Source organism: Camarhynchus parvulus, chromosome 5 (genome assembly GCF_901933205.1).
Source record: "Camarhynchus parvulus chromosome 5, STF_HiC, whole genome shotgun sequence".
In the NCBI taxonomy this organism is placed as follows: Eukaryota; Metazoa; Chordata; class Aves; order Passeriformes; family Thraupidae; genus Camarhynchus; species Camarhynchus parvulus.
The window spans coordinates 60,093,432-60,114,098 of NC_044575.1; the positions used below are offsets into that span (position 1 = coordinate 60,093,432).

The 20,667-nt window shown below is 41.8% G+C and overlaps 1 protein-coding gene across 1 annotated transcript; it reads right to left on the reverse strand.

The window, feature by feature from the left end:
• Window positions 1-41: 41 nt before the first annotated feature.
• On the reverse strand, window positions 42-20,457 carry KLHDC1 (kelch domain containing 1). Its single transcript, XM_030950100.1, has 13 exons — window positions 20,188-20,457; window positions 17,810-17,880; window positions 16,153-16,270; window positions 15,479-15,597; window positions 13,923-14,001; window positions 12,955-13,038; window positions 12,086-12,169; window positions 7,732-7,790; window positions 5,957-6,069; window positions 5,443-5,515; window positions 2,024-2,108; window positions 1,333-1,385; window positions 42-999 (listed from the first exon to the last, which is right to left on the reverse strand). The coding sequence occupies exons 1-13, from the start codon at window positions 20,287-20,289 to the stop codon at window positions 825-827; spliced, it is 1,215 nt and encodes a 404-aa protein (XP_030805960.1). The 5' UTR covers window positions 20,290-20,457; the 3' UTR covers window positions 42-824.
• Window positions 20,458-20,667: the final 210 nt, after the last annotated feature.

Consider the following 20,667-nt stretch of genomic DNA (forward strand, 5'->3'; position numbering starts at 1 on the left):
AAAGATGTGTCCAATCAAAGATGTGTCCAAATGCCTCTTGCTTCAACTCTCTATAAAATTTTAATGACTGTGCTCCTGTTAAGTAAATATTTGAAACAGAAAAATAACCAGTACTACATTTGCTTTTTTTTTAAAACAATAAATAAACAACTTTGTTGTTGTTGTTTTTTAACAAGAATGAAATACAAACTTTGCACATCCAAAATACAATATACAACTTATTTCCAAAAGGATTTCCTGATGGCAGAAACAGTAAAACCAGGTGATGAACTGAAGTTGTCCTATAGAGACCAGGTGGTGTTGCAGCTTTTTCTTCCAAGTTCCACAATTCCCAGGTGGATTTTCCTACTTGAAGTGGGAGATGTGAGGCTCCAGGGTTGGGTTTTGGTCAGTGCCAGGTGGAACCAACATTTGGGGGGTGGTAAATTTGTTACCTTTAAGACTGACAAGGTGTGAATGTCCCCAAGACACCGAGGTGAATTTATCTTTTTGGGAAGGCTGATGGGGGTAAGGCCAAGGAGGGTTTTTAAACTCAAACCATATTTTATCCAGCTGAATTGGATCCTTCCAAAAGAACAAAATGTCCCCTTCCAAAAGAACAAAAGGTTGTGAGGGCTGTGTGGTCAAAACCACGAGAGCAGAGGTGAACAATTATCTAGAAATGAAGTTGGATCAGTTTTCCATAACGCAGGAAACGAGAGATTCCCATCAAAAGGATTTGTTGTCAAACTTCCCTCAGGAATCCAGCAGAGCACAGAGCTGCAGGGCAGAGCACAGAGCTCTGGACAAGCCCTGGCAGGTGTCCCACAGCTCCCTGCCCTGCCTCATGTGCACTGCAGCTGGCTTTGTCTCTCAGTCTCAGCTTTCCTCTCCTGCCTGTGGGTCATGGCAGCCCAAAATGTGATTTTTTTCAGCACTTCCTGCACAAGTTTGGGTGGCAAACAGGGAATTTGCTTCTCCAGGAGAGCTGCGTTCTTCCCAATGCAGTCAAGACACAGCCTGAGGAAGGGAAATAGGAAAAAAAGAAAAAAACCATGAAGTAAATGGTTTCTATTCTAACAAATGATACCTAGCAAAAGCTGATGTGCATTAATTACAGGTGTTAATTACAGGTACAGGAATTACACAGTACCAGTGATTCAACTGCTGTGCAGCATCACACACTGAAGGGTTCAGGTATTTCCTGAGCAGGAAATTGGGAATTTCACCCAATTTCTGCAGGAGCAGGGGGCTGAAACAACACCTGGGGTAGGGGGAGGTGTCCTGCCCATGGAGCACGATGGGATTTCAGCCCAGCCTAAACCATTCTGGGATTCTGTAACTCCAACTCACCTGAGCAGGGAGTAAGGCTGAGTCTGAAATATCAACAAGTCACTGCAGTGACCCTGAGCAAGAGAAGAAAAGAACCATTAGAATGGCAAACAACTTATCCCCCTCAGCAGTTCTCTACAGTAATGTCACATTTATTACCATGAGCATCATTTAGAAATATTCTCCTTGACCCACGATTTACAAGGAACCTGAATTACAAATTCCTTTTTATTCTGTCAGTCAAGAAAGCCTCAGGTGGGGATTCCTCACTGGTGTGAAAATTATAATTAATTTATAATCTGAGGTATGTAAATTGTAATAATTTCCTCAGTGATTTGTAATTTGTAATGGTTTCAGTTACCAATTTGAGCAAATTGTTTGAGCCAAACTCAATCTGATTTGGGATTTTTAAAAAAATTAATTAAAATTATTCAATTAATATATTTATACACTGAAGTTTTCCTATAGAGACCAGGTGATGTTGCAGCTTTTTCTTCCAAGTTCAACTAATTTTCTTTAATTAATATATTTATTAATATATTTTATTTATTTATTTGCTCCGAGGTTTTGGACTCCCCATCTGTTGCAGTGTCCAAGGCCAGGCTGGGGTGGATTAAATGGACTTTAAGGCCCCTCCCAACTGAAACCATTCCATGATTTGATATTAATTATAATTATCCCAGGGATGGGATTTACTGTTCAGTTTACTGACCGTGTCCATAAAAAGCAAATCATCTTTGCTGCCCCCAAACACCATCACTTCTCCCTCCTGCCCAAGGCAGGCTGTGTGCCACAATCTGCAAATCAAACACAAACACAGTGAGTGCCCAAGGAACAAGGACTTGGCTGTTAGCAGCAAGGCAAAACCATTATTTCAGAGGTAAAAAAGAACACCTTAAAATTTATTACTTGTTTGTTTAATAATATCAAATAAGAGAGCAATGTAACTCCCCAGCTCATGAGAGTTATTTTCATACAGACCAATATATTTTGTCATTATTTGACTTTTCTGTATTCTGGGTATATCAACTTTGTCTTATTTATCACCACAGTGGAAAATTTTTTTGGCAACTCTACAAACCAAGCTTTTGCCAAGCTTTTCCTTTTGCAATTTTCCACGTTCTTTGGCTCACAAGTACAATTTTCTCGTGGCCTTCAGCCTGGGGGGTCTCAGTGCTGACACTTGGATCTCCAGTTCTCCTGTTCCAGTGTTACCCTTCCCCCAGAGATTCCTGGGGTCACTTGCTGTGAGTCAGTAACTTCCAGCACACCAAGGAAGTTTCATCATAAAGGCCCCACAAAAGCAAATCCTGACTTTAGAACTTTCAGAAAGATCCTGCCCCTTCAGCAGCCACCCCTGGTGGGGATTTTATTTTTCATGATTAGATTTTTCTGCTCTATCACCACTGCTGATGGACTTTAGAGCCACTGAAGCAAAATCAAACACACCACTGCAGTTTCATGCAAAAAAACAACGTCCCCACTTTCTCTCATGAGTCCTTAGCAGGTTCCTCACCTTTTCCCTTCCTCATACCTGTGCCAGATCAGTCTCTGCCTGCTCTGCATTAGGGAAATCTGGGCTTGGTCACGGAGAACACGGGGAAGCCTTTCCTGCCTGGGCTCTGCTGACATCCTAGCTTGAAACCTGAGGCTTTTCCTACTGCCTGAGAGCTCCTGGCCTCCCATGGGCTGCTCTAACTTATCACCTAAACATTCTAACAAAGCACGTTATTCAATCACACAGGGCTCTTCCAGCACAGCAACAGCATCACATGGCAATGAGAACATTGGCAACCCAGGGGTTAAACACTTGGGGCTCTATTCAACCCAGCATGCAAAACTGAAATTCATGGACAGAGAGAGAAACAGGATTTTCTGCCAATCATGGGAATGAAAACATTGGGAATTCAGGGGTTAAACACTTTGTTCTCTATTCAACCCAGCATGCAAAACTAAAAGTGATGGACAGAGGGAGGAACAGGATTTTCTACCAATCATGCCAAAGAAAACATTGGGAATACACGGCTTAAAATTTGTATTTGATTTCAACCCAGCATGCAAAACTAAAATTGATTGACAGAGGGAGGAACAGGATTTTCTACAATTTTGGGAATGAAAACAGGGGGAATCCAGGGGCTAAAATTTGTATTTTATTTCAACCCAGCATGCAAAATGTTGGCTGAATAAAACTGATGGACAGAAAAAGGAACAGTGTTTTCTACCAGTTTTGGGAATGAACACATTGGGAATCCAGGGGTTAAAATTTGTTCTTTATTTCAACCCAGCATGCAAAACTAAAATTGATGGACAGAGGGAGGAACAGGATTTTCTACCAGTTATGGGAAGGAATCCAAGGGTTAAACAGTTTGTTCTCTAGTTCAACCCAGCATGCAAAACTGAAATTGATGGACAGAGGGAGGAATGGTATTTTCCACAATTTTGGGAATGAAAACATTGGGAATCCAGGAGATAAAATTTGTATTTTATTTCAACCCAGCATGCAAAACTAAAATTGATGGACAGAAAAAGGAACAGTGTTTTCTACCAATTATGTGAAGGAATCCAGGGGTTAATCAACCCAGCAATCAAAACTAAAATTGACAGACAGAGGGAGGAACAGGATTTTCTACCAATTCAGGATCACCTGAGAAGGCAATTCTTTAGAAATTGCTAAAAGTGGAGGTTGAAGGAAATTATTCTCTACAGAATTTAGGGAGGGAGTCAGAGTTGCAGAAGCATCAGGAAGACACTAATAAATTTCATTACAAAGTAAAAGAAATAAATTAAAGAAGTACACAGAGATGTATTACTGCTCTGCATTTGAAGAGCAGCTGAACTGATTTAAAGCTTTTCTAGCTGCAAAAAATAAAATTCTGGTACAAATACTTGACACTTTAAGCAGTTCAGTGTGTGGAGAGGCTTTTGGTGTGGTTCTTTTTACCCACACATCCCAGTGTCACCTGCTGCAGGTGACACTGGCAGGGGGCTGAACTGGGGGATCTCCAGAGGTCCCTTCCCACCCTAACAATTCTGGGAAATGGAAAAATCCATGGTTTCCTGGAAAAATCCAGGAGGTTTTGCTTGAAGGAGGGGAGGTCCTTTAGTTCTAGGCAGATTTAGGTCCAGGGAAGCTCCTCAGCCCTAAAACCCAAACCCCAAATCCAAAACCCCCCGGGCTCAGGGGTCCCTGATTCTCCCAGCACAGAATGGAACATTCCAGCACATCCCAGGGAAAATGCCAGCACAGGGAAGGTTTGGGAGACTCAAGAGCTGAGCCCAGAGCCCTGGCTGCTCCTGCTGTGCTGTGATTAAAGACTCCTCAGTGCTGAAATAGCATAAAAATATCACAGATCATAAACTGAATATTTGGTGAGGCTGAGGGCTGAGTTTATGTGGGCTTGGAAGAGTTTGAGGGGTAAAAGGCAGAACAGTTGGTTTAGTTGTGGCTGTTGTGTTTAAGAGACAGCCCAGAACAGGATAAAACAGGAAGAAAATGAATTAATTACTTCAGTAACAAGGCAGGGAGCAGAGCAGAACTGAATATTTTTGTATCAGAAAAAAAAAAAAAAAAATTGTGATATGATATAAATATTGTAATTAAAAAAAACCCTTGTGATAGATATTATGATATAAAATTGTGCTGGGAGTTCCTGGCTGAACGCAGGGAATTAATTCAATGAAAATCTGAATATTTACTATCCAGAGCAAATCAGTTCAATAGTTTTTAACTTAGAAACACAGATCATGCTTCAATAACACTCAATTTTGCTTTTGAACACTGAAAGAGGAATCAAGTTTTTCATGGTCTCTCCTCCCCTGTTTCTAATAATTTATAAATATTAAAGAGCTTTTATTATTCTCCTTGGTTATTTATTCCTCCAATTTTTTATGGTTTGTTTATAGAGAAATAATTTGGCTACAGAGTACCAGGTCAGCTGGACACCCATATCCTTCACCACAAAATAAGAAAATAAGCATCAAATACAGAAATTAAAATGAGGTATAAAGGCAAAAAAGGTGTTAAAGCAAACTATTCAACCACACGGCATTAATATTTTAAAATATTCTTTAAAAATACTGTTCAAGAATTTCAAAACTGGTTCATTTTGAAGAAGGATTCTGTTTCTGTACCTGGGCCTGCTCTTGGGCAGGTGGGTGAGCTGCTTCCACCCGTTTGTTGCAATGCTGTGGATCCAACCATCACCTGCAATGGGAGAATTATTATAATAATTATTATAAAGCTCATTAGTGGGGTTTTTGGGATAAAAAATTAGCCTTTTATTCACACAAGCAGCTCCAAGAGCATGTTTATTTAGGTAGCAGGAACATCAGCACTTCATGAAGCTGCCTCTTTTCACTCCTTGTGATTTAATGTTGTCCCAGAACCCTCCCTGCACTGAAATCTGGAATTAAAACACACCCAATCCCTTTCTTTTGGGCAAATTGAGGAAATCATCTCCTCCCAGTGGATTTATCTGTGAAATTATTATTTATCTTCAAATTACTTTTGCTAATTTCAGGTTTTTTCATGGAAACAAGCTACCTTTTCTACAAAAGCAACTCCTGTCAATCATCCCATCCCCTGTCAGTGTGATCTGAAATGCACAAGAGAATTACAATTACTTTTTTAGTCTCCATTACTCACTCAAAGGAACATTATCAGAGCTTAGTCCTCCAAAAAGGAAAAGTCTGTCCTCCCCTATGGGGGTCAGCGTGTGCCAGGAGCGATCTCTGGGCTTCTCTCCACTGATATTAATCCTGGGGAAACAAAGAAACAAACCCCCCAAATCTTCAAACAATGCTGAAATTGTTTAATTCTTTAATTTAAATTTATTTGGCAGAAAATTTCAGTTTGTCCTAGAGCCACCTTGGGTGTTTTCCCAGTGAAGAAAGAGATTAAATATCCAAATAAATTCTATGTACACATAAGGGAACAGTTAATTGAGATCAAATTGATGAATCCCGAGGGCCTCCAGGCTCTTCACTCCAAGGAAAATGATTTTAAATGACTCAAGGATTTGTGGTTTTACCTCTGATCCAAAAGGTACCACCTCTTCAAGCTGGGCTCACCCAGACTTGGAAATAAATATGAGTAAAGAGGGGAATTCCTAAGTACAGAACAGATGGAGGTTTCTTATTGATAAAATCTCATTTGAAATCTATTTCAGCTGAGCTGTATTAAAATTTATTTTAGTTTAGTTGGGTTTGCTTGAGAATGTGAACAGTAAAGATGCTGATATGCCAAAAACCAGTTTATCAGAGATAATTAAAAGGGATTGAAGAAGTGCCCTGCTCACTTTGGCACTCAGGGCCAAGCTGCAATATTTGTTTGAATCCAAGTGAAGAAAAGAGGCTTCTAAAATTGGCCAAGGGGCAGCCTGGGCTTTGATGGTTAAAAAAAGTATCAAACAGATACTGATAATTGATAAAATTTCAATTTTTATGCACAAGAAATGATGCCAGTACCAGAAATAATCAAATATTGAATGAGTTGAGTAGAGCTCAAGGCAGGGAAAGCAACTTCTGGGCAGTGGCAGCTGAAATGAATTTTGCAATCTCCTGCTGGATGCTAATGCTGGGTTAGCAGGTTCCTATTGGGCAATTCCTTAGGAAAGCTGAGCAGAGCTGGGTAAGAAAAACCAACTTGACTGTTTAGTAAATAAAATCATTATTTATTAATAAATAATTATTAGATCCTTTTGTGATCAGAGGAATAAATAATAACAAATAAATACAAAGGTTTTATCTCCTGTGAGGTGCCAACAGCAGCATATACTGAAAACTCTTTTTTCCCATCAATATCTTAATTTTTTTTTCTTTTTTCAGTCTTAAAGATTCTGCAGAGGTGCTGCAAGAGCTGAACAGAAGATTCCTAAATTTACAGTGATCCAATATATAAGTATATAAATATTTCTATATTAATATATAAATTTACAGCAATCCAATATAAAAATATATACATATTTGGATCATGGATAAATATTATGAGCTTTTCTTGGATCACAATATGGAAATAACTTGAATTTTGGAAAAATCTTCATTTTTTAAGGATTTCATGGCCTTTTATGGAAGAGACCTTTTCCCAATCTGTGCTGTAACTACAGACATTAAACCCAGCATTCAAAAAGCCCTAAAAACCTGGAATTCCATCTGGATAAATGGAGCCAGGCTGCAAATGAGGGTGTTAAATCACTCCATGCTGTGCTTTAAACAGCACCACCAAAGCTCTGGTGCAGAGCAGGAAAAGCTCAGTAACCACTATCAAAATTCAATTCCGTTGAAATCACAAGGCAGCAGCTGTTAGGAGTCCCCAAACCCTCATTCTCCTCTTGGAAAAGCTGCAGGAATAGCTCTGGAACTATTTAACAATATGTTTCCATCTTCTAAATTCAGTTTTAAGTGTTACAAAAGCAAACTTACCTTCCAGACCAAGTCCAAGTGTCTAAATTCAGGCAGTGCAAATCATTCATTCTGGTTTGCTACAACAAAGAAATAAAATCCCACTCGGGTTATTTTAAGCAAACAATAAACAAAATATTTCAGTGAGGCCTTCCTGGGACAGAATATTCCAAGTACCAATAGTTTGAAGAAATCTGTACCCACTTGCCTTAACATAAATCTGAATTATGTGGCAGATGAAAAGCTTTTCTCCTCACAAAAAACCATGCAACACTCAGGAAAGTGCCTGGCAGAAATATTTCCAGTCATGCAACAGCACTATGGGGCCAATTTTAGCTTCTAAAAGTGAAGAACTTTGTGGGATTTTATCCAGTTCCTGCAAATGTTTTTAATTTCCATCCACAGAACTCCTGGCAGGGCAGTGCAGAAGGTGTTTTACTCTCCTATTGTTGCCTGCTGTTACTTTCCTTGGCTTTGTGATCAGAAGTTTGGATGCTCCTGTCTGGTCACTACTCCTTGGAGTATCCTGGTAGTGCTGTACTCTGGCTATTCCCAGAAATGTCCATCATTTGTGCTTTTCCCTCTTTTCCTTTCACAAAGTGACCACCAGCAAGGTTTTATTTAGGACCTTTTAGCATGTGCCACCAAATCAAATAGAAAATCTTTCCTCTTGCTCATCTGCCTGGGGTTTGAGATGGAGAAGTCTCTGCCTGCCTGGGGGAGGGTGGAGAAGGTGATAACAGGATTTCTTTGCTTGCCTGGGAGCTGTGATTCCCCTGGGAACTACAAAAACCAGTTGGGAAGTAGGGAAATGTTTCTTGCCTTACCTTCCAACTCCTTTTCTCCCTGGGCAGTCCATAGATCTATTAGAAAAAGAGGCTTTTTCTCCAGGTGGCAGATCCTGAGGCAGAGCTAGGCTGAAAGGAGGGCTGGTACCCAGCAGGGAGGCTGAGGGACCCCCAGAGCTGCCCAGCACAGCTCTGGGAAGTCTCTCAGGGATTTCAGGGAAATCTTTCAGGGATTTCAGGAATGCCACAACCTCCTCTGCCAAGCACTGCTAACCCTGCTGGGCTGGGAGGGCAATGGGAAGAGCCTTTTGGGGAGGGACACAGGATAAACACAAGCAGATTGTGAGGGTTTGGGGCATTGCCTAAAAACAACCCAAAAACAACCAAGTGTGGTCCAGCTGCCAGCCAGGGGAACAGATCTGTCTTCCATGACTCCTCTCTCCAGTTTCCTACTCCTTCCTTTGAAATCATGAGGGGATCAAATCATCCAAGCTGAAAGCAAAGTGCAGTTGGGATCTTCTGTACATTTGGGGCAAACCCAACATCCTGGCCTCTACAACTGGAAATAATCATGTTGGAGTAAACCAATTTGATATAAAGGATATCTATCAGAGAAAGTTGCTGTTATGGTGAAAATTAAGGTTTCAAGAGGATCCTGTTCAAGACCTCCTTGCTGACTTTCCTTTCCTGGGCATTAGGCAGAAGATGGAGAAATTCTCTTTCCTGCTCCCTGGGAAATCAAAAAATCTTTGCATTCTCATGGTTCAACAGCTGGGCAGATGCAGAATTACAGCAAGCTCATTTTGAATTCAAAACACCACCAACTGTCCAAGACTGAGGCCCTTAGCAAATAAAAGCTCCTTTCTGCCCAAGCCCTCTCTGGGAAGCTGGAAGCACTCAGGTTTACAGGAGCATCACTTGCCACAGCTCTCCTGCAGCTTCTCATGGACTTCTCTTTGCTGCTCTATTTCATCATTCTGCTGCCAATCCTAAAATGATTTTTAATTGGCTAAAAAGCACCAAGCCTCCTAAGAGGGCTGGAATTTCCCTTGGAGCTCCAAGGGCTCCTGAGACACTCTGCTTATCTCTGCAAGTTGATTTCTTTGAGCCCAGTGCAGGTTAGGCAGGAGCTGCCTGGTCTCAGGATTAGCACCAAGAGAGGCTGTAAGGGTGACATTATTCCCAGGAATTCTGCAGCTCTCCCTCCTGGATTTACAACCAAAAGCTATTCCAGCTCCAAGCTCTGCCAAGAGAAGGACTGCAGCTCCATGGATCTTCTGAGCTTAGCTGACAGGAAATACAAACATGCTTACATTAAGGCACCAGATGTGTGAAGAGCTGCTGCAAAGACCTTGGTTTATTTACTTCATTCTCAACATGAAACTTTTCCACTTAAATCAAATATAAGACTCACATCAACTTCTGCACTAACTCTCCTTCCTTCCCACTTTCTCCCATTTCTGTTTTTCCAGGGGCTTACCTGAAGGAACTGAGTCCACATAACACTTCTGAGCCTGTTTTCAAATGATTCCTGGTACAACTGATTCTCATCATCATCATCATCATCATCATCATCATCTTCTTTTACCAGTTCTAGCTCCAAGTTTGGAAAAAGGTGCCCTTTCCTCCCAGAAAGATGAATAGGAGAAGCCTCATGACACTTCCTGGCCCTTTCTGGTTCCTTGCAGAGCCTTTTCCCTGGGAAGATTTGTATTATGGTGAACTAGAAGGAGAAGGAGGAGCAGAGCAACCCTGTGTTTGCTCCTCAATTTCTGGAGAAAAGCAAAACTTCATCCTTTGGGGAGGAATTATTCCTGGTGTCAGAAAATTGAGTGGTTTTCTGCTGTCTTTAGCTTTTTCTTTTCATGACTTACATTAACTCCTCAAGCCCCACTGAATGTTCCCTCACCTTTTTTATGTTTCCTTCCATTTATTTCTAGGACAGAAAATGGATCAATAATGAAAATTACACTTGCTGCTCTCCTACAGAATTAAACACAGCTTTCCACAATTTCACTCTTCTCTGACACGGCTTCCCAAGTGGTTTCACTGAAATTTAGCACGTTTTTAAGGAAGCTGAAGAGAAAAACCTTTTAAGATCAGAATGCTGTAGTCAGAGTTAACCAGAAGCCTGAGGGCAAATCCTCTGAGGGCAGTGCAGGAATGACAGGTGAGCTGCAGCTAAATGAGAATTTCAGTGGCAGAGGCTGCATGGACCCCAGCTGGGGTTGGAGAGCAGTTCAGGAGTGCAGCAAGGCTGGGGTGGGCACAGAGCCCTGGGGAAGGAGCTCTGTGTGCTCAGGAGCTGCCAGGGCAGCACCAAACCATCCAAGGGACCTTTACACCCCCACATTTGGGGTTTTTGTCCCTCTCAGCTCCCTGAGGGAGGAGCAGGACTTGGCTGTGGTCAGCTGTGAGCACACAGCACAGGGCACAGGGCTCACTCAGGGCATGGGTAACTCTGATTTTTCACTCTCCTCAAATCTCTAGATTTCCTTCAGTTATCTGCAAACCCACTTTGGCCAACCCCACAGCTCTGGGAGGTGCTGAGTGCAGCTCTCTCAGGCTTGGGGAACAATTCCAGAGATCCTGAATCAAAGGCCACATCATGGCAGGAACAAACAGGATCCATTTGAATTCTTTTCTGTTTGCTCTGGAAAGGCACTTAAATAAAAACTTCCTGCAGGTGGGGAAGTGGCTGGACATGGTGTGGTCACTTTACACTGCTTTGTTTGCCAGGATTTGGGAATACAGGGCTGAGACTGTGGCAGCTTTCCAAGGTGGAGCTGGAATATGTTCATTCCCAAACTAATTCCTTCTCTTTTTTAGACCACAACTACAGGAACACAGCACTGGGGGCTCTCAGAAGCTTCTTCACTGTCAATTTTGGAGATAGAAAACATCCAGGCTCATCCTCTAGCTGAGTAGGATTAAAGGATCTAAATCAGCTGTAGTGAAAAGAGCTAAAAACTTCAATTAAAATAAAACACAAGAGTGCACAGTCACTGAAATTGGGAGGGTTTTAACTTGCCTTACAGGATCTGTTTCTCACATCAACGCTTCAGCAGAGAGGAACTGAGTAGAAAATCTCCTTTAATGAGCACTGGAGAAATTCCAAGTGTTGCTGAGAGGTTTGAGTATCTCCCTGCTTTAATCAGGGGGGTGGTGCCTGTGGCTTTTCTCAGTTAAAAAGAGTCAGGAAGAGTAAAAATTACACAGCCACAATCCAATCCTGAATTATTTATGCACAGATTGCATCCTTTTGTCTATGACCTCTTCCAGACATCTGTATTTCCATCACTTATGTGCAAAAAGTGGCAAAATTCAATTAGAAAGCCAACTCAAATCTGTTATTTACCACACAGTCATCTGTGTTTTACCTTTTTTGGGACAATCATTAATATTACAGACTGAAATATTCTTTTTGTAGAGGGTGATGACAAGCAGCATCCTGGATACAGAGCCCTGAACATCCAGGTTAGGCCAAAAACATTTGGGAATTTTTTTTTCTTACTACAAAATGACAAGAAAAAGGAAAAAAAAACTGCCAAGAGAATAATATGACTGCTAAGAAAATACTGAATTACCAGCACTCGTCCTCCAAAGATGTAACCTTTATTTCCCAGCACAGCACAGGTGTGAGCTGCTCGAGGCTGAGGTGGATCTCCACCCTGAAAGAAGCAAAATAATCCTTCAGAACACCAGAAAATCTCCTGGACAGTTTTACTTTCTGATCTATAAACCATCAGGAACTGCTACTGAAACCCCTGGAAATCACATCTTAAAATTTGATGTTATATCCACATGCCAGAAAATCCTCCCTGTGTAAATCAGAACTGAAGGTGGCAAAAGTGGCTTTTACTTTGCAATGGGAATTTTACATTTTGCATTTATTGGGATTTTAGAACATCTTGTAAAGACCATAAAAAGCTGCCAGACACTCTTTAAAATATACAACTTCTGCTGAGTTCTGACATAAACTCACCTGGGTTTTATGAACTTTAGAGAATACCTTAATCTCAATAAGGCAGAGCTCTCCTGTGAGAGGTTTTCCATGGGAATTATACACGGATGCAGATTTGCAATTTCCCTCTGCTGGGAGAGCTGGGAATGTTCCCCTGGAGAGGAGAAGCTCCAGGGAGAGCTCAGAGCCCCTGGCAGGGCCTGAAGGGGCTCCAGGAGAGCTGGAGAGGGACTGGGGACAAGGGATGGAGGGACAGGAGCCAGGGAATGGCTCCCAGTGCCAGAGGGCAGGGATGGGTGGGAGATTGGGAATTGGGAATTCCCAGACTTCCTGTGGCTGCCCCTGGATCCCTGGCAGTGCCCAAGGCCAGGCTGGACAGGGCTTGGAGCAATCTGGGACAGTGGGAGGTGTCCCCAGTTTCTAGAGCACAATCATGATTTAAAAGTCAGTAAAATCCCAACTGTGTCAAGGTGTGAGATTAAAACCACTCACTCGAATTGTTGGCTGAGACCAAGTCTGTGTGGTTGTATCAAAAACATGAACATCATTGTGCCATCCCCAGAATATCTGTCCTTCCTAAAAAAAAAGAAGACATTAAAAAAAATATATATATTTTATTTTAAAATCTTGCTGCTTAGTGAAGGACACAAACCTGGAAGGGATCTGTCCAAACAGAAAATACACTAAAATAGGCAATTTCATGAAAATGTGGGGTGATATTTTTAAGAATGCTGCAGCAGCTTAGATTCACTTGAAGGTCAGCAGCACCCAGGGGTGTTCAGGCTGTGACACCTGAAAATTGGCTTTGGGCCCCAACATCAGATACTGAAGCAAATTTCACCTTCTAAATTTCATTGTAACACATTGAGAAATTAAGAGATTGTAAAAAAACAATTCTTGGGTCTTTAACATCTAATGTCAGGAGCTTCCTGTCAATGCTCTGCTCAGTCATCTTTGTATTAATTATAAGAAATTACTGTAGGAAAGTTGATAATCCAGGCATCTTTCTGGAAAATAAACTCAATAAATTAACTCAGAGTATTTGCCACCTAGACTTGGGAAGCTATAAATTCCCTAATGTTACTTCAAAGAAATAAATTATAAAAATTATTACATTTAATTATAAAAATTATTTCCATTTTCTGGGATTTTCAGCTTTAAAATATGCCTTCAGATTAAAATCCAGCTTTGACAGCATTTAATTCACTGCATTCCAAGGCCAGCACTGGGAACTTGGAATATGTGGAACAACCACCACTCCCAACGTGCAGCATCTGGAATTTCAAACCTAAATTTCCAATTTCAAATGGAATTTCAAATCTAAAAAAGAGTCCAAATTTGCACTTCTGCTGATGCTACAAATAAAAGAAAAATCAGATTTTCATGCTCATCAAGGATGATAAGAAGGATCTTTTTTTTTTTTGAATCAGAAATCAGTGGGAATGAGGGAAATCTCTTACCCAAAATGCATCGTGGACATCGAAACAGTCACTGAGCTCGTTGTGCTTCCTGCAGCCATAACCTCCAAAATAAATCAGCCTGAAAGAACAAAACCAGCTCATTCTTTTGTAAATAAGATGAAAATGAATCAGCTGCAATAATGAGTATTTTGGGTTGTGCTGCACTGGCAGTGATACAAACAAAGAGAATATTTTGTGTTGCACCTGCTGGTGCAAACCCAAGCAAGGTGAAGGTCACAGCCCTCAGCAAACCTGACTGAAACCCACACAAGGAAATGATTCAAGACACCTCCAAGTCTCTGTTCCTCTCCCCAAAAGTTTATTTCCAGTGCTGTTCTCAGGTAAAAATGGGAAAAAAAACCCAGGACAGTGAAATGCCGCCTTCTCTGCCCTTCCCTAGTGAAGTTCCTGTGCTCCTGCTGCATTTTTTACCTTCTGTGTCTGATTTTTGGCAAGAAATGTTCCCAAGCTTTGTCCCACAGGACACAAAAAGTCTCTTTTTGGCTGAAAATGAAATTTTTCAACCAAGCACTACTGAAGGATGCTCACACACCTCCCAGCCCAATATTCCACCCAGGAAAGGGCCATTCATAAAGAATCTTTTTTTACATCCAAAGGTTCCACTCTATCATCTAAACCAGGTGATTTTCTCAGCGTGCAGGTGACACAATACTTTGAATAAATGCATTTAGTTTTGAATAATCTTGTGTTAACAGCTAAGGAGTTGTTCAATATCTCTATTTTCCTATCTCTGCAGTTAAATTAGAATTACAAAGCCAAGATCTGGCACCCAGGGGCATTGCACAGTTATGCAAAACCTCTTTGGATGTGGAGTCCAGAAAGAAATCATTTCCATCTGATAATGTGCACTATAAATCACATTCTGACCTGTTTGTAACACATTTAATAATAAAGCACTGACAGGGCACCTGCTTGTGATCACTTCTGCCTCATTATCCAGACATTTTCCATAACAGACAGAAAATCTGGAGTATTTCTGTTTTCTAAACACACTCAGTCACTTTCCCAACACAAATGTCCAGGCTGACTCAGTCCTTACAAGATAAAGATAATCCCTGAAATGCCTCTGCAAGTGCCAGCTCTTAAAATCCTTGGGAATCCACCACATGGATTTATTGCAGGTAAATTTAATGCTTAAAATAATGAATATTGCAGAGAAAGTAATTTTATACTTTTTTTTTAAATATACTTTTTAATATACTTCTTTTATAATTTTATACTTTTTTAATGTGTTAAAAACATCTAATAGAAGCATGATTGCCTTCTAAAGTGTAAAACATCCCACAAATTTACCCCAAATCTCCCAGCCCTCTCCTGAAGTGGGGTTTTATTTACCATTAGTTCAGCTCACTATTTATTTGCCATTGGTTCATGTGAGCAAACTCTGGTACAAAGTTGTTACAAAATCCCCCAGCAAGTCAAACTAAAAATCAGAGTTTCCTCCATCCCAACCCTGAGTTCTCTTCACTTTTTAACCCTTTCTCTCTGCCATGAACACAAATTAAATCTTTTTAATATTTTCAATATTTTTGTACCTGTTTTTGTACACCCAGCAGGAAAGTTTGTCCCGAGGTGTGGGAGGTTGACCTTTAAAATTTGTGATTTTTTTCCACCTGTAGGTTCCGGTTTTTGTTCTCAAATTGACATAATACAGCTGGAAAGGAAAGAAAAATGACAATGTTTTCAGAAAAAACCACAAATCAACACCAGAAAAAACAACCCACCAGAAGCCTGGAAGTAAAAGAGGAACTGGCAGTGAGTTTAAAATGGGAAATACACCACAAAAAATAAAGTTAAAGTGGAAGAATGGGCAGAAAGTTTCACCAGAGGCTCCATTTCACTGTTTTCTAGTCAGGAGTCAACTCTGATTTTATTATATTCAATGATAAAACAACTGATTCGATCTCTTTTGTTAATTCAGTTTTCAGTTCTAAGGAAAGCTGGTGGCTCTATTTTAACCTTAATTATTACCTGATCATTTAAAGCAGTGAATTGCTACCAAAGAGCAAAAAGAAAAGTGATATTCAGAGATTAGTCTCAATTAAGCTTGTCAGAATATTTTTAAAAACTCAATTGGGAAAGCAGTGGCATAAATATAGAAGGTTTAAAGAAATAGAAATTTCTCTTTAATTCAAATAAAAATTCACCAGATAAACAGTATTAGTACTTATTAAAATACAATGTTATGGGGGAAAAAAGACTACAATACCCTATTGCTGTATCCTTTATCATCAAATCCCCCAAAAATGTACAGCTTCCCATTGATGCTGGCCCCACAGCTGCCTGACATGGAGGTGGGTAACTCCCCTTCCATCAGGTGCATTGTCCTGCAATTAAATAAAAAAATACATTAAACCCCTTCCAACCTGCCAAAATGTAACAATCCCAAAGAGATTTATTCAGAATTTTTAGACCTAAAGGTGAAAATACAGTTTGGGCCATAAGTAGGAGCTGCAGGTGGAGCTGGGCTTCTGTGGTGGAAGAGAACTCCCAGGTGGATATTGGGTGTTTCTAAACTATTTGATTTTTCTGGAGGTGAGATTCACATTAGGAGAGCTTCAGTAGAGCTGAAATATTAATTATCCAGAATCTGGAAACATTATTAACTCCAGGAACTCCTGAAATGAGAATCTGGCAGTGCTGGGATGTCAGAAATGGAAAACTGAGGAGAGCTCAGGCAGGCCAGGAGCAGATCCTGGTTGAACAGAACCTGGAAAATTCTGTTTAACCCTGATCCCTCTCCTGGTCCCTGGGAGCACAGAAAGGAAAAGCAAGGAATGTGAAAGGTTTTGGGCAGCCCTTCCCACAAAATGGGACAGCAAATCGTGGTCACAGGGGGAAAGAAATGGGGAGGGGAATAGGGCAAGAGAGAAAAAGGGGAAAAATGGGGCAAGAGAGAGAAAGGGGAAAAATGGGGCAAGAGAATGGGGGGAAAGGGCAGGAGAGGAAAGGGGCAAAAGGAGAGAGAAGATGAAGAGGAGAGGAGAAAGGGGAAAAGGGGAAGAGAAGAGGGAAACAAACAGAAGAAGGAAACAAACAGAAGAAGGAAACAAACAGAAGAAGGAAACAAACAGAAGAAGGAAACAAACAGAAGAAGGAAACAAACAGAAGAGGGAAACAAACAGAAGAAGGAAACAAACAGAAGGAAACAAAAAGAAGGAAACAAAAAGAAAGAGGAAGAAGGAAACAAAAAGAAGGGGGAAGAAGGAAACAAAAAAAGGGGGGGATGAAGGAAACAAAAAGAAGGAGGGGAAGAAGGAAACAAAAAAAGGAGGGGGAATGAAGGAAACAAAAAGAAGGAGGGGGAAGAAGGAAACAAAAAAAGGAGGGGGAAGAAGGAAACAAAAAAAGGGGGGGAAGAAGGAAAGTGGAAGGAAAGAGAAAAAAGGCAGGAATAAAAGTAGAAGGAAAAAGGGCAACTTCTGAGTTATTTTTGGGAGGAAAAAAGAAAGTGGAAGGAAAGAGAAAAGGGGCAAGTTGTGAGTTATTTTTGAGTTGCAATGTACATGGAATTAAGAGCAAAAATAATAAATGTATAACTGTAACTGGATCAAGAGTCCAAGTAGCCAGTGTTTAACTGCTCTAACATAAAAGTGAATGTAAAAAACCTAAGCCTAAATAAACTGGCAGGTAAATGCAGCTGTGCTAACAGAGCCTGGAGCCACCATTCCCTTGCACACAATAATTAATCAGCCTTCAGCAGGGTTTTGTTTCCTGGAGTTCATTTGCCAGCCCAGCTCTGTCCCTCAGTGCTGACATTAAACACCTGCTGTTTAACATGACCAATGTCCCCGAAGGCTTTTCCCTGCACATCAGTGACAAAAATCAGCTTTAGGTGGTAATTTCATACCAATGGTGCCACTCACCACAGCCCACTGTCCATGTCATAGATCCAGAGCTCATCACTGGGCAGATAAACTTCATTTTCTTCAATGGACTGAAAGGGGAACATTCAAATGTTCAATCAGTTCTGCTTTTTGTGTTTGCACATGAAATGCCAAGCCAGGTTACTCAGCAACACTGAATGACCTCAAGGAAATCAGAAGTCACACCCCAGTGTTACTGCTCTGATCAGAAAATGAATTTATTTTAAAAAGAAACAACTCATTCCTCCTCAGGACCTCTCAATAAAGGCACAGATTGAGCAACTTCATTTTGCCAAGAAAAGATGTGTAACAACATCAACCAGATGTGAAACTCCTGAATTAGAACTCATTTAGGTACTTTTTATCAGGAGCTGTTTCCATTGGCATAGTGGAAAAATAAAAAATAGAATATAAAAATGGACTGGAAACAGAAAAAGTTACCTGCAGCAGTAACTTGAAAGACCAAGGTGTTAAATATAAAGGAGAAAATTAATTCTTCTGTGGAAAAAAAGATTTATGAAGCGTCCTGAATTGAGGTCATTAAGAAAGAAAAATAATTTGGGAAATAATCACGAGGAAAAACAACAAACAAGAGAGGAAGCCCAAAAAAAATGCAGTACTGGTGGTGAGTAACAACTACAGCATTAATTACTGCCTTGGCAGCAGGAAGAAATGGAAGCCTGGCAGTGAGTAAGCAGCCAGAGTCAGTAAACAAATAAAAACTGGCTCAAAATGAAACAAATGTGAGGAAGTTAAATACAAAACTGAAATTTAATTAGTGCCAATCCAGTTACTGATATTGATGACTTGCCTTCACATGAGGTTTTATTATGAATTTCTCACTGTGAAAGGTGCCAGGCAGGCAGGTTCATCCTGTTTTTGGTAATTTATTCTGCCAGGCACCTCTGCTCTGCTGTCACACAGCCCTGGCAGCCTCTGCAAGGAGCTCAAGTTGTCTCTATTTCATCTGGAGATGCCAGAGGTCGAGCACCTGCTCCTGAACCAGCTCTGAGCAAACACCCTGATGCCAAAAATAAAGTTTGTTGGGCAGGAGTCCAGCAGCAACACGTGAAAGATGATTTATCTGTGCAAAGGGCTGCCTACAGAGCAACAGTTTTCATAATATTTTCAACAGATAAATACGGAAAACTACTAAGAACACTTGCAAAGTTTGTCTGCTAAACTTCATATACTTTGTCTGTTCTGAATGTACCACGAACCCACAATTTTTTATTAGAAAACCTTTGAAAACATTGTGCTCATTAGTTCAACCTCAGTTTTAAAGATTTAGAGCATAAAAACTACTAAAAATTACCAGTGATTATGGGGATATTTAGTTCTACAGAGTATTATGGAGTTTCAATCCAGGAGCTTCCCACTGGAGTTCTTTGCTTGAGTACAGAAGGACAAGATTTGAACACTTTAAAGTTACCTTAGACCATGAAATATATATATATATAGACTATTTTATATAGAATAGATATATAAAAGATTATAGAACATATATATACAGAATATGAACTATTCTCTCTCTATGTATATATATTCTATATACATGAAGAATATATAGAATATGCACTATCATTATAGAAATAACAGTTTTCACCTGATCAAGACCAGGAATTACACCAAGCACAGGTATTTGCAATTTTATGGCCAATGTGCACAGACAGACAAGATGAACAGATAAACAGAAAAATAAAAGGTAAAACTAAGTGGATGTATTTGATGTAGTTGGGTTGTAGTCATAGAGTTAAAAGACACAAGGACATCCTTATGATAGAACCAGAGGGAAAAAAAAAACCAAACTAAATTGTGGGTGGGTTTCAGCCTGCCACCAGCTTGTTTTCGAGGCGACAGCAGCGCTTTCTACGGGAGGAAAACGCGCTGTAAGCACCACACAACTACCAACAAACAAAAAACACGGGGACTCAGCAGCGAGAACGCGAATGACACCCTGGAAAAGCTGAGCCACAAATTACAGCGTCAAGGTTTGAAGGGAGACGCGCTGAGGAGCGAAGGAAGGGCGGCTTGGAAGTAGCGAACCGGCTCCACCAGCCCGGCCCCACACGTGCGAGCGGGGCAGGAGGAGGGCGCTGATCGCGCAGGGAAAGGCTGGAGGGATAAGGCGACGGAGTGGCCCCGCCATTCCCTCAGCGCCGTCCCCCCAGCGTCGTCCCCTCAGCGCCTCCCGCCGCCATTCGAACGGCGCGCGGCCGCCGCAGCCAATCAGCGCCCGCGCCACAGCCCCAGCGCCCGCCGAGGGCTGAGGGCCGGCGGGGGGACCCCCTGCCCCTGCCCTGCCCCGCCCGGGACTCCGCACCCCGCGCCCCGAGCCCGCTGCCGCCGCTCCTTGCCGGCTCCCCCGCCCGCCTTACCACGTATCCTCCCCACACGTAGAGAAAGTTGCCGTCCACCACGGCGCAGTGGCCGCTGCGCTCCTCGGCCACGCAGAACTGATCCGCGGGGTCCGCCGCCATCTTGGGGGGGAGGAAGAGGAGGAGGAGGAGGGAGGAGGAGGAAGCGGCTCGGCCGCCTCAGGACTCGCGTCCCGCCACCGCCTCCTCCGGGTGAAGCTGCGGCTCCGCCGCCGGTCGCTCCCCTGGGGCGGACGGGAAGCGAGGAGGGTCCAAAGTGTGGGGCGGCACCCGGCGCGCGTCGGGGTGGGAGCGGACGGGGAGAGCGCGCTGGCCCCGGTGCCGGGCAGCGGTGCCGGGCAGCAGTGCCGGGCTGAGGCGTGAGGCGGAATAAACCGTGCGGGAGGATGTGAATAATGCGGGAGGATGTGAATAATGGGCGCGAGAGGAGGAACGAAGCACCGGGAATAGGAGAGCTAAACGCAAATCACAGGGCGAGAA

What these genes read in the sequence shown, in the direction of transcription:
- KLHDC1 (XM_030950100.1), bottom strand. Translation starts at nt 20,289, where the DNA reads ATGGCGGCGGACCCCGCGGATCAGTTCTGCGTGGCCGAGGAGCGCAGC. An exon ending in CTGCCCAAGAGCAGGCCCAG is followed by an intron (nt 2,109 to 5,442) that starts GTACAGAAACAG and finishes TTTGATTTGCAG; the next exon opens with ATTGTGGCACACAGCCTGCC. An exon ending in CAGCCTTACTCCCTGCTCAG is followed by an intron (nt 1,000 to 1,332) that starts GTGAGTTGGAGT and finishes TCCCTTCCTCAG; the next exon opens with GCTGTGTCTTGACTGCATTG.